Source organism: Lissotriton helveticus, chromosome 1_1 (assembly GCF_964261635.1).
Source record: "Lissotriton helveticus chromosome 1_1, aLisHel1.1, whole genome shotgun sequence".
In the NCBI taxonomy this organism is placed as follows: Eukaryota; Metazoa; Chordata; class Amphibia; order Caudata; family Salamandridae; genus Lissotriton; species Lissotriton helveticus.
Window position 1 is genome coordinate 1729022480 of NC_136057.1, and position 13468 is coordinate 1729035947.

General features: G+C 50.9%; 1 protein-coding gene across 5 annotated transcripts in view; it reads right to left on the reverse strand.

The window, feature by feature from the left end:
* ITGA7 (integrin subunit alpha 7) overlaps positions 1–13468 on the reverse strand; it is a 281940-nt gene that overhangs the window by 135769 nt on the left and 132703 nt on the right. For all 5 annotated transcript variants that reach the window (XM_078689173.1, XM_078689172.1, XM_078689175.1 and 2 more), the window contains exon 3: positions 2386–2465. In XM_078689173.1, the coding sequence (XP_078545299.1) occupies positions 2386–2465 (80 nt within the window). The remainder of the gene's footprint in view (positions 1–2385; positions 2466–13468) is intronic.

A 13468-nucleotide genomic window follows, 5' to 3' on the forward strand; every position in this document is an offset into this window, starting at 1 on the left:
CCCCTCGTAGCCATTCCAGGGAACCACAGCCAGCAAATTGCTGTGTTTGGCTTCTATTCCCAAAATGTCTTCTGTTGTAAAAATGATTGCAATTTGTTTGTTAACAACTCCTGACCACTACTCCACTTCTGCTCAATTTTGGGTGACACTTTGTTGGGTTCTTATATTTTTCAAGTATTTGGCTCGGATCACACACATTCAGAATGGCAGCGAAGAAGAGACAGAATGAGAAAGATATAGGGGAAGAGAAAGAGAGATTCTAGAAAGCCCAAAATCCAAACACACTCCTGACACTCCCAGCCTCACAACGACGCACAGCAGAATACAAAAGAGAAAGACAGAGACAGCCCGAAGCGGAGTTGGGCACTGACATACTCCTACCAACCCTAGGTTTCACAGAGGTACCCCGACCCACTCAAGAGAGAATGGCACAGGTACTAAGACACTTTAGAAGACAGACAAACATAAAACACATGTTTACATTGGGGACAGGGGGTATAACACAGACAAATATAAACTAGGAAAGTCAGAGGAAGTTGACAGAAATATGTTCAAACGCATAAGCACCCACCTGTCTCTCCAGTCCCAGGATGGGCTCATTGCTTCAGGCTCTACCACCCCACAAAACCCCCTCATATCTACTGCCAACACCGCCTGCCATTGATATCCCCACCCTTGCCATAAGAGCCATTGGTATATTCCTAGGAAGCTTCCTGAAGAGCCTGTTCTGGTTTCGCCAATTGGAAAATAAGCTATAGAATGACCTCTCCTCCGGAGACAATAACCTGCAATGGAGAAGTGGACAGCAACACGCACTGCGGAAAGGCCTCCCCTCATGGGGCAACCGCGTGCACTAGAGCAACCATAAGGTAGATACAAGGTAAAATGGCTTCTTCTGAGGCAATAGCTAGCGCTGGAGCAGCCAACAGGAAAACGCACTCCTAGGCTACAAGTGATCGCTGGAGTACCCAGTGGCAGTAAGAACGTCAGTGGGTCTTGACTCACTCTGCAGTAGTGGCAGCACACTCCTTGGAGTAACAGTTGCGCTTTATAAATATTCTCACATAGACATAGACAATGGGAAACGCAGTGTGGAGTGGCCTGCAGAATGGCGTCTCCTCCCAATGACACAGCTTCTACTGGAGCAACCAGTAGGCAAAAGTGACCAGAAGTGTCAATTCATCCTCTTCCCAAGGGGGGCATGGCTAACCAAAAATGGCTACAGTCTCATCTAAGCATGGCTCTTATGAGGTGGCGTCAGGGAGTGCTTGAGGAAACTTGGCTCACATTGATCCATGTCAGAAGCCAAAGGAACCTCTGTCCATCCATGAGAGCGGATTTAGCAAAGCTGCATCATTAGACATCAACTGAACAAGAGGCTTGAGTGGGACTTCTTAAAAGTTTGATAAGGGCTGCATGGGTCTCCAACACTTCAAACAGACATCGTGCACTAAACTTGTCCATCACAGGAACAGTCTCCAAGATGCATGCGTGGTTACTCCTGGACCCTGGGCAACAACGAAGGTGCTTCCTGAAGTATTCTCACTTTCTAAAGCTTTCAACATTTCTGGACCATTAGGGCATTCTGCAGCCAGATGTGGGTGTGGCCCATACTGGGAGTTGAAATTTACTATCCTAACTCCAGGCCTAGAATATTTGGGGATAGCACAACTCTGCACAAGATATTCTAGGAGGCGTATTTACTATTTTTGACCCAGTCTCGGAATGTTTGGGGAAAGTTATACATTTCCCAAGTATTTTTAGGAAAAGCAGTCATTTTGCACTGCGAACACTGCTGCCTGCTCAAGGCAAAAAACTAGCAATACCCAACATTTTGGGCTCTTAGAGTCAATTGAACTTTCGGAAGCATTGAAACTTTCTGAGACATCTAACAGGAATGTCCATACAAGTCAAACATTAAAGTAATCAGGAGACAACAGGATTCTCGTGAAGCAATCCTCGGTCTTTGACAGAACAAATATTACTTTCTCACCTACCTACCGAAGAACAGGCAAGAAACTACTCTGACAAGCAAAGGGTGCCTTTAAAACTACCCCTTGCGCACTGCAGGGAAGAGATTAAACTGCCTCGACCAACACAGGGTACAAGAGGAACTGTCCTCTGCCCTCCTCAACAGTGAGGCCCAGTAAGGTAAAGACCCGTGTGGGTTGCTTGCGATCTCCTGCTCAGGGGAAGAAACCTTGTTTTTTGGACAGGACTACTCGTTTGGGGCATTACTAAGGTGATTTGTGTGTGATTGGTCCCCCGGTTTTTACTCAAAAATGTTGGAATGGAATGCTACCCGACGGAGTTGAGAAGAATTGCCATAATCCCGTTCACAGATCCCTTGCTACTGGCCCAAAAAAGGATTTTTGCAAAACTTACCACAATCTTGCCCCCGATGCCTTGACTCTTCACGCTGACACCCAGCCACTGGTTCTCCTTGCTCTCTCTGCTCTCATCAACTGAAAACAGAATAATAGTGATTGCCATCATTAAATTCCTTCCCCAAGAAAGAACAAAAGTAATAAAAATCAAAGAAAGCGCTGCCCGTCACTTTATACTGTTCGCCTGAACTACTAACCCAAGAAGACAGTGTGAAACCTTTTTCATTCAGTAAAAGTTGTCCTTCCACACAATCACGTCAATGTGCCAACTGTGTCAATCACTACACGCTCCCCTCCTAAAATACCAGTCCAGAAGAGCATCAAAACTGAGTCAATAATTGCAGGCTGCTCTTATACGTCACCAGCCCATGCCAGCATGAAACTGATGCAAATCCCCTCAACTACACACCTAAGAAAATGGTAAACCTGTGTTAATCACTGCATTTTGCCTTCCTAAAGCACCTGTCCAAAAGAGCATCAAAGCAACTGAGTCAATCATTACAAGCTGCTCTCATACATTACCAGCCCCTACCAGCATGAAACTGATGCAAAGTATAAATCACATACACTGTACGGCTAAAGTACACACCCAAGAAAATAAATGCGAAACCTGCGTTAATCAGCGAGCATTGTCCTTTTATAGCACCACAAATCAGTGTGAAACCTGTGCCAATCAACGCACGCTACCCGTCTAGAACACCAGTCCAAAACAGCGTGTACTCAGTGTCAATCACTGCAAGCTGCCCCCTTATTCCACCCACCCGCCCACACTAGCATGACCTCAATGTCAATCAGTGCAAGCTGCCCCCTTATTCCACCACCCACACTAGCATGACCTCAATGTCAATCAGTGCAAGCTGCCCCCTTATTCCACCACCCACACTAGCATGACCTCAATGTCAATCAGTGCAAGCTGCCCCCTTATTCCACCACCCACACTAGCATGACCTCAATGTCAATCAGTGCAAGCTGCCCCCTTATTCCACCAGCCCACACTAGCATGGCCTCAATGTCAATCAGTGCAAGTTGCTCCCTTATTCCACCAGCCCACACTAGCATGGCCTCAGTGTCAACCAGTGCAAGCTGCCCCCTTATTCCACCCGCCCACACTAGCATGACCTCAATGTCAATCAGTGCAAGCTGCCCCCTTATTCCACCCGCCCACACTAGCATGGCCTCAATGTCAATCAGTGCAAGCTGCACTCTTATTCCACCCGCCCGCACTAGCATGACTTCAATGTCAATCAGTGCAAGTTGCTCCCTTATTCCACCGCCCACACTAGCATGACCTCAATGTCAATCAGTGCAAGCTGCCCCCTTATTCCATCAGCCCACACTAGCATGACCTCAATGTCAATCAGTGGAAGCTGCCCCCTTATTCCACCAGCCCACAGTAGCATGACCTCAGTGTCAACCAGTGCAAGCTGCCCCCTTATTCCACCCACCCACGCTAGCATGATATAGTGTCAATCACTGCAAGCTGCCCCCTTATTCCACCCGCCCACACTAGCATGGCCTCAGTGTCAATCAGTGCAAGCTGCCCCCTTATTCCACCAGCCTTCACTAGAATGACCTCAGTGTCAATCACTGCAAGCTGTACCCTTATCCCACCCGCCCACACTAGCATGACCTCAATGTCAATCACTGCAAGCTGCCCCCTAATTCCACCCACCCACACTAGCATGACCTCAGTGTCAATCACTGCAAGCTGCCCCCTAATTCCACCCACCCACACTAGCATGACCTCAGTGCCAATCACTGCAAGCTGCACTCTTATTCCACCCGCCCACACTAGCACGACCTCAGTGTCAATCACTGCAAGCTGCCCCCTGTTAGAAATGGGGTTACCAATTCTACGGAGGGGTAGCATGGTGCCGAGCGGGCAGGCCAAACTCCTGAGGACACGTGTGAAGCATCCACGCAGTACGCACAGACGACACACCAGGCACACCACAAAAGAGACACAACACCAATTTGGATGAAAAAGAATAACTTTAGTATTGTACTAAAGATGCAAAAGTAAAACACAGTAATCACAATGGGGCGCCAACTGGCGCCAGGGCAATGTATACCAGGCGGGATTATTTACAGGGAAAATGGGAAAAGCAAGGTGAGTCCATTAGTTGCAATGCTGACATAGAAAAACATTAACATTTGGCATAACCTCATGTAGGTACATGTCTCCAGCATCAGTGAAAGCGTGGGCAATCTCTTAGGCCTATAAACTCCCTACACCTCCTTGGCACAAAGCATGCGATTGTAGAGACATAACCTTGGTATGGAACCCACCAGACATAATCAACGCTGTAGGCAAAACCAGATTGGGATGGGGAAACACTATGCGTAAAACCTACATTAGCCTGTTAGCCTGACCCCATGTTACATGGGGCGTAAAGCATTAGCACCGGGCGCAAACCTGTGGGCATACCCCTCAGCGTGAACAAAACATTAGGCGTGAAATTCACTATGGGCACAACCATTTCAACGTGGGGCCTCAGCAGGATCAATGCAGCAGTACTGCCTAGGACACTTCAGCACAGAACATGTCTTCAACCCCCCACCAGTGTTCCACAGTTCCTGGGCATGAGGATCCTTCAAACACCTGAACTCCAACTTATAGGGCCCCTCCAAGATGGGGACACCGCTCCCTGCTGCAGGGCAGGGTATCAAGAACTCTCCCCTAGCCAGGGGTTAACTTAATTATAAACACAGTCACCAAATGGGGCTAATGCCCAGTTCCGGGGGACCTTAGTTCCTTTCCAATTGGCAAAGTCCGAGTGAGCTCCTGGCTCCCCTTGGCCCAACTTTGCAGGTGCCCGCTGACAGACGGGGCACCTGCAGAGCAACACTGTTCCTGGGGGCGGGCACAACCCTGTGCCCCGGCACCCCCCTAACCCACTACCAGTTGAGCCCCCACTCACCAGCTGCACTGGGCTCCTTCCTTGCTGGGATCGCAGCAGGCGCGGGGCAGGCACCGACAATGTGCCTCGAGGCCTCACTTCGCCCCCACCAGACAGTCGCAGACACTGCTCCACGAGCGGAGGTGGAGTAGGCTCCTGCTCTCCGCTCGGCCATCTCTCACTGCTTCCCCGGGGCTGCTGGCACTTTCGAGGGCTCAGGCCTGCGCGGGGTAGGCTCCCGCCTGGCTCCTTGGTCCACACGGGGATCCCTCTCCACCACAGGAACCCTGCACTACCGCTGCTGGCTTCCGGGATGGCTCGGCCTCTCAGCCAATCCATGTGCGGCTCCTGGAGGTGTGGCGCTGGCCGCCAATCACAGCGCAGCCGGCGGGGGAATGCAGCCGCAATAGCCAATCCGTGTGCGGCGGGCTGGGGGCACGGCCGGTGACGTGGCCGGTGCCCCAGCCTTGTGATACTGCCCTCCTTGACTTCACCAGGCTCGGCTCGGGCCTCCTCAATGCCATGGCGGCCCTCTCCCGCCTCCGGAGGCCACGGCGGTGAAACAGGCGGCAGCGGACACTTCAATCAGCGACACTAGGGCCGCGGCGGTGGGTTTTGGCGGCAATCTGCGGGGTGGGCACCCTCGTCGAGGCACTAGAATGCGGGGTAGGCACCCGCGGGGTGCAGACACAGCACTCTCCTTTTTCTTACCCTGGGTGGCGGCGGGGCCTCTTTTCTCTTCGCCAATGCAGGATAGGCACCCGCCTTTATTTAAATTAGCATCAGGGGCAGCATCTTCAGCAATCGCGCTTTACCAGCACAGCGCTTGATTCCACATGACGTGGGGGCATACCAGCAGCCCCTTCCATGTAGTGACTAGGCAGGAAGGTCTCAGCTCCTCTTCTCTGGGGCTTGAGGTATAGCGCTTGACAGGCTCAGTTCCTCTTGGCACAGCACTTCCAGCATGCAGCGCAAGGGGGGCGGACAGTCCCAACAGCAAGCCTCAAGGGCCCCAGGGTAACGCTCCTCACCTCCTGGGGTGGGGGGGGTCCAGTCCAGCCCCAATATGGCGCTTTCCTCTTCAGGCGCTTTCAGGTGCAGCACTCACGTGGTGCCAGGTCCCACCAGCCTCAGGGACCTAGGGGGGCCCTCCTTCTCCAGGGGGCCGGGTGTCAGAGCAGCAGGCACTACTGGGCCAGGTCAACAGTTAGTGGGGACTCATCAAAACAGGGCGGAGGCTTTCACCATCTTCCACTGTAGCGTGGCCCTCCTCCTACACAGCAGCCTGAATTCCTGCAGTGGGGCTTCCCTAGCCCTGGGGACCGTAGAGGGGTGATAGATGGGTGCAGGGTCCAGCACACAGGCCGAAGTCGCGGTATCCCCTGGCAGCAGGTCCCTTCACATTCCTGTCCCTGCTCTGTCTCAGCACATGGTGGCAAAGTCCCCTTATTTATATGCCCCTCACCCCACCTACCAGGCAGTGCCAATGCCTTCTAGAATTTTCAGGCGAACTAGTTCTAACTGGCTCAGGGGGAGGAGTAGAGAACCCTGGGTGCCAGGGTTTCCCTCCAAAAGCAGGGATGGCTGAGTACCTAACATCTAGACCGCTAACCTACTGCAGTGAGGTGGCAGAACACAAAGCCATGCATCCATTTTAAATACAGCATTCCATCAGGGTACATTTATATAATAGGAGGTTAATAACTGCACACCACTGCATTACATTTTCATAGTAACCAGGGCATCTCATACCTCACGTGGCCTATACAACTTTATTTACCATGGGGGAGACATCCTACAATAGGGGGGTGAAAAGCGAAAAAAGGGGCCTAGTCCAACACCCCCTAATTCCACCCACCCACACTAGCATGACCTCAGTGCCAATCACTGCAAGCTGCACTCTTATTCCACCCGCCCACACTAGCATGACCTCAGTGTCAATCACTGAAAGCTGCACTCTTATTCAACCCGCCCACACTAGCATGGCCTCGGTGTCAATCACTGCAAGCTGCCCCCTTATTCCACCAGCCTTCACTAGCATGACCTCAGTGGCAATCACTGCAAGCTGCCCCCTTATTCCACCCTACTCGTGGACACAATGGTATACTGAGCTAATAATCACACACCTGATAAGTGTTATGTCTTTTGTCCAGCCGGACAAGGAATTTATTTAACAATTTTCTTAATAAAAACTGAATGAACACATTATTAACAAGTGGGCACAGCCGTGACCCACAACATTCAGCCAAAACAACGAACAGAATAGTAAAAGGAGCAAAGCAAAAATATGTCTGTGTACTTGTAGTCAGTGTTACAGACAGAGATTGTTATAACCACACCATTGCATTTCACAATATTTTAAATGTCATATTGCATAAGGGTTTTTTTTGGTCGACGATGTTTCGATGCCTGAGTTAAATGAGGGGCATCATCATCAGGACAAAAATATAGTCATTGTTGTCTTTAAATATTACACTGCCTTTTAACGCAATTCTATACAATTATACATTCATGGGAAAAAGGAGGAGAAAAAGGGGGAGAAGAAGAAATACATGAAATTAGGCATGTTGTATTGGAAACTTGCAACCTCATCTCTTCCATTAAAACAGAGTATATTTATGTGCTCGTGGTGGAGAAAAACGGCGCATTTGTGGAACTCAGTGTCCAGGACTGTGAAATACAGAAGGAAAATGACTTCATTGTGTGAGAGGGGTGTATTTGAGTGCCAGTGATGACAAAATAGCGGTGCATAATAACAATTCCCGTGAGGGCAGACTATTTAGGCGCAGTGATGGAGACAATTGTTCCGAATTTCGATGTGACATAGTGACCGGAGTGAGAACGGTCAGAAATGAGTAGTTGATGATGGCTGGCAGTGAAGGTCTTTATACTATAAAATAATTGTGGACGGAGGCTGAACCGGGTTCCGTGGGGCAGTCATGTAGTGAAGGGCACAACCGTTATTAGTGCAGGTGAACATTAACACGGAGCATGCGACTGGGAAAAATAGAGGCTAAAACCTACGCGTATCACATCAGGCAATTCAACGGAGAAGCAGATACCATGAACAATGGAGGAATCTGGAAAAATAATGGTTGAGCATTAAAAGTGGTCGAGTGCGACCGGGGGGGTTGAGCGGCATGGCGTACTGCTGGTAGAATAATTACCGGTACTGCCGTTTCCAGCGTGGGAATGTCGTCTGGATTGGGAGCGTAATAGCTCGATCTGGGGAGAAAGTTCAGGGGAGTCAATTACCCAGCGGGGCATGGTGGGACTAGAGTGATAAGAGAAACGGCGCTTGCAGGTTACTTACATGCAGAAGTCGGCGGCGCTGTAGCGGACGGTGGGGTTCTGGTGTTAGAGAACTCACATGTGGCAAGTTTTTAAAAGGCCATGTGGTCTGCAGAAAGCGATGGTGGACTGCGAAAGTGAGAGCCGGTTAGGCTGTGAACAGTGAAAAAGGACTGGGGAAGTGAAACCTCTAGTCATGGTGTGTAGACGCGGCGGCCATCTTAAGGTGGTGAATATTGTGAAAAGAGTGAGCATTGTTCAAGTTAATCAGGCACATTGCAATACATAGAATACCAATTAGAGGGTTATTTCATGTAAGCTTTGTTTACAGTAGGGAGGTCCAATCTTCAAGACGATTCAGGCCATTCCTGATGCTGTTGGTTTTAACGATCCAATGGGGTTCCTCCTTGTTGAGCAAAGTATACCATTGTGTCCACGAGTAGGGACCACTGTTTTTTGTAACATGATACTGCCCAAGGTCCCTATGGCATACCTTTTGGGTTCCCTTGTCTTTCTTAAACACCCCTTATTCCACCCGCCCACACTAGCATGATATAGTGTCAATCACTGCAAGCTGCCCCTTATTCCACCCACCCACACTAGCATGGCCTCAGTGTCAGTCACTGCAAGCTTTCCCCTTATTCCACCGCCCACACTGGCATGGCCTCAGTGTCAATCACTGCAAGCTGCCCCCTTATTCCATCAGCCCACACTAGCATGACCTCAATGTCAATCAGTGCAAGCTGCCCCCTTATTCCATCAGCCCACACTAGCATGACCTCAGTGTCAATCAGTGCAAGCTGCCCCCTTATTCCACCGCCCACACTAGCATGACTTCAATCAGTGCAAGCTGCCCCCTTATTCAACCAGCCCACACTAGCATGACTTCAATGTCAATCAGTGCAAGCTGCCCCCTTATTCCACCCGCCCACACTAGCATTGCCTCAGTGTCAATCAGTGCAAGCTGCCCCCTTATTCCATCAGCCCACACTAGCATGACCTCAGTGTCAATCAGTGCAAGCTGCCCCCTTATTCCACCGCCCACACTAGCATGACTTCAATCAGTGCAAGCTGCCCCCTTATTCCACCAGCCCACACAAGCATGACTTCAATGTCAATCAGTGCAAGCTGCCCCCTTATTTCACCCGCCCACACTAGCATGACCTCAGTTTCAATCAGTGCAAGCTGCCCCCTTATTCCACCAGCCCACCCTAGTATGGCCTCAGTGTCAATCACTGCAAGCTGCCCCCTTATTCCACTAGCCCTCACTGGCATGACCTCAGTGTCAATCACTTCAAGCTGTACCCTTATCCCTCCCGCCCACACTAGCATGACCTCAATGTCAATCAGTGCAAGCTGCCCCCTTATTCCACCAGCCCACGCTAGTATAACTTCAGTGTCAATCAGTGCAAGCTGCCCCCTTAATCCACCCGCCCACACTAGCTTGGCCTCAGTGTCAATCAGGGCAAGCTGCCCCCTTATTCCACCCACCCACACTAGCATGACCTCAGTGTCAATCACTGCAAGCTGTCCACTTTTTCCACCCGCCCACACTAGCATGGCCTCAGTCTCAATGACTGCAAGCTGCACTCTTATTCAACCCGCCCACACCAGCATGGCCTCAGTGTCAATCACTGGAAGCTGCCCCCTTATTCCACCCGCCCACACTAGCATGGCCTCAGTGTCAATCAGTGCAAGATGCCCCATTATTCCACTAGCCCTCACTAGCATGACTTCAGTGTCAATCACTGCAAGCAGCCCCCTTATTCCACCCACCCACACTAGCTTGACCTCAGTGTCAATCAGTGCAAGCTGCCCCCTTATTCCACCCTCCCACACTAGCATGGCCTCAATGTCAATCACTGCAAACTGCCCCCTTATTCCACCCGCCCGCACTAGCATGGCCTCAATGTCAATCACTGCAAGCTGCCCCCTTATTCCACCCGCCCGCACTAGCATAACTTCAATGTCAATCACTGCAAGCTGCCCCCTTATTCCACCCACCCACACTAGCATGGCCTCAGTGCCAATCACTGCAAGCTGCACTCTTATTCCACCCACCCACAGTAGCATGGCCTCAGTGTCAATCACTGCAAGCTGCCCCCTTATACCACCCGCCCGCACTAGCATGGCCTCAGTGTCAATCACTGCAAGCTGCACTCCTGCCAAACTGGTAACAGGGTTGAAATTTTAGTCTATCCATGCATGCTGCCCTCCAACAATATCTGCCCTGGACACTGTGAAATCTGTGTCAAAACAGTGCAAGTGTACCTCCTACACCACACGGCCAAGACAGGAGGGAAGTTCTATCAATCAGCGCACAATGACCTCCTTGAAGACAAGCTAAAGACCACAAGGAACCAGTGTCAGTTAGTGCAGGCTGCCTCCTAAAAAACACCCGAGAGAGCAAGAAAGCCAAGCCAATCAGTGCATGTTGTCGTCATAAAACACACACTCAAGACAGAGAGCACCCAAAGTTATTTAAGTGGATGCTGCCCTCCTAGAACACTGCCCAAGACAGCATGAAACGCCTCAACCAATGCACGCTGCCCTTCTAGAACACCGCCCAAGACAGCATGCAATGCCTCAATTAATGCACAGTGCCCTCCTAGAACACCGCCCAAGACAGCATGAAACGCCTCAACCAATGCATGGTGCCCTTCTAGAACACCGCCCAAGACAGCATGAAATGCCTCAACCAATGCACGGTGCCCTCGTAGAACACCGCCCAAGACAGCATGAAATGCCTCAACCAATGCACGGTGCCCTCGTAGAACACCACCCAAGACAGCATGAAACGCCTCAACAAATGCAAGGTGCCCTCTTAGAACACCGCCCAAGGCTGAATGAAACGCCTGAACCAATGCACAGTGCCCTCGTAGAACACCACCCAAGACAGCATGAAACGCCTCAACAAATGCAAGGTGCCCTCTTAGAACACTGCCCAAGGCTACATGAAACGCCTCAACCAATGCAAGCTGTCCTCCTGGAGCACCGCTCAAGGCTGCATGAAACGCCTCCACCAATGCAAGATGTCCTCCTAGAGCACCGCTCAAGGCTGCATGAAACGCCACAACCAATGCAAGCTGTCCTCCTAGAACACTGCCTAAGACAGCTTGAAACACATCCACCAATGCAAGCTGTCCTCCTAGAGCACCACTCAAGGCTGCATGCAACGCATCAACCAGTGCAAGCTATCCTCCTATAACGCTGCCTCAGACAGCTTCAAACGCCTCCACCAATGCAAGCTGTCGTCCTAGAGCACCACTCAAGGCTGCATGAAACGCATCAACCAGTGCAAGCTGTCCTCCTATAACGCTGCCTAAGACAGCTTCAAACGCCTCCACCAATGCAAGCTTTCCTCCTAGAGCATCGCTCAAGGCTGCATGAAACGCATCAACCAATGCAAGCTGTCCTCCTAGAACACTGCCTAAGACAGCTTGAAACACATCCACCAATGCAAGCTGTCCTCCTAGAGCACCGCTCAAGGCTGCATGAAACGCATCAACCAATGCAAGCTGTCCTCCTAGAACACTGCCTAAGACAGCATGAAACGCTTCAACCAATGCAAGCTGTCCTCCTAGAACACTGCAGAAGACAGCATAAAACGCCTCAATCAATGCACGGTGCCCTCCTAGAACACGTCCAAGACAGCATGAAACACCCCCACCAATGCACAATGCCCTCCTAGACCACCGCCCAAGACAGTATGAAACGCCCCAACCAATGCACGGTGCCCTCCTAGAACACTGTCCAAGTCAGCATGAAACACCTCAACAAATGCAAGGTGCCTTCCTAGAACACCACCCAAGAAAGCATGAAACGCCCCAACCAATGCACGGTGCCCTCCTAGAACACCGCCCAAGACAGCATGAAAGACCTCAACCAATGCACGGTGCCCTCTTAGAACACCACCCAAGACAGCATGAAACACCTCAATCATTGCAAGGTGCCTTACTAGAACACCGCCCAAGACTGTATGAAACGCCTCAACCAATGCACGGTGCCCTTCTAGAACACCGCCCAAGACAGCATGAAACGCCTCAACCAATGCACGGTGCCCTTCTAGAACACCGCTCAAGGCTGCATGAAACGCATCAACCAATGCAAGCTGTCCTCCTAGAACATTGCCCAAGACAGTATGAAACGCCCCAACCAATACACGGTGCCCTCCTAGAACACGGTCCAAGTCAGCATGAAACACCTCAACAAATGCAAGGTGCCTTCCTAGAACACCACCCAAGAAAGCATGAAACACCCAAACCAATGCACGGTGCCCTCCTAGAACACCGCCCAAGACAGCATGAAACGCCTCAACCAATGCACGGTGCCCTCCTAGAACACCGCCCAAGACAGCATGAAAGACCTCAACCAATGCACGGTGCCCTCTTAGAACACCACCCAAGACAGCATGAAACGCCTCCACCAATGCAAACTGCCCTTCTAGAACACGGTCCAAGTCAGCATGAAACACCTCAACAAATGCAAGGTGCCTTCCTAGAACACCACCCAAGAAAGCATGAAACACCCAAACCAATGCACGGTGCCCTCCTAGAACACCGCCCAAGACAGCATGAAAGACCTCAGCCAATGCACGGTGCCCTCTTAGAACACCACCCAAGACAGCATGAAACGCCTCCACCAATGCAAACTGCCCTCCTGGAACACCGACCAAGACAGCTTGAAACGCCTCAACCAATGCAAGCTGTCCTCCTAGAACACTGCCTAAGACAGCTTGAAACGCCTCAACCAATGCATGCTGTCCTAGAGCACCGCTCAAGGCTGCATGAAACGCCTTAACCAAGGCAAGCTGTCCTCCTAGAGCACCGCTCAAGGCTGCATGAAACGCCTCAACCAAGGCAAGCTGTCCTCCTAGAACACTGCCTAAGA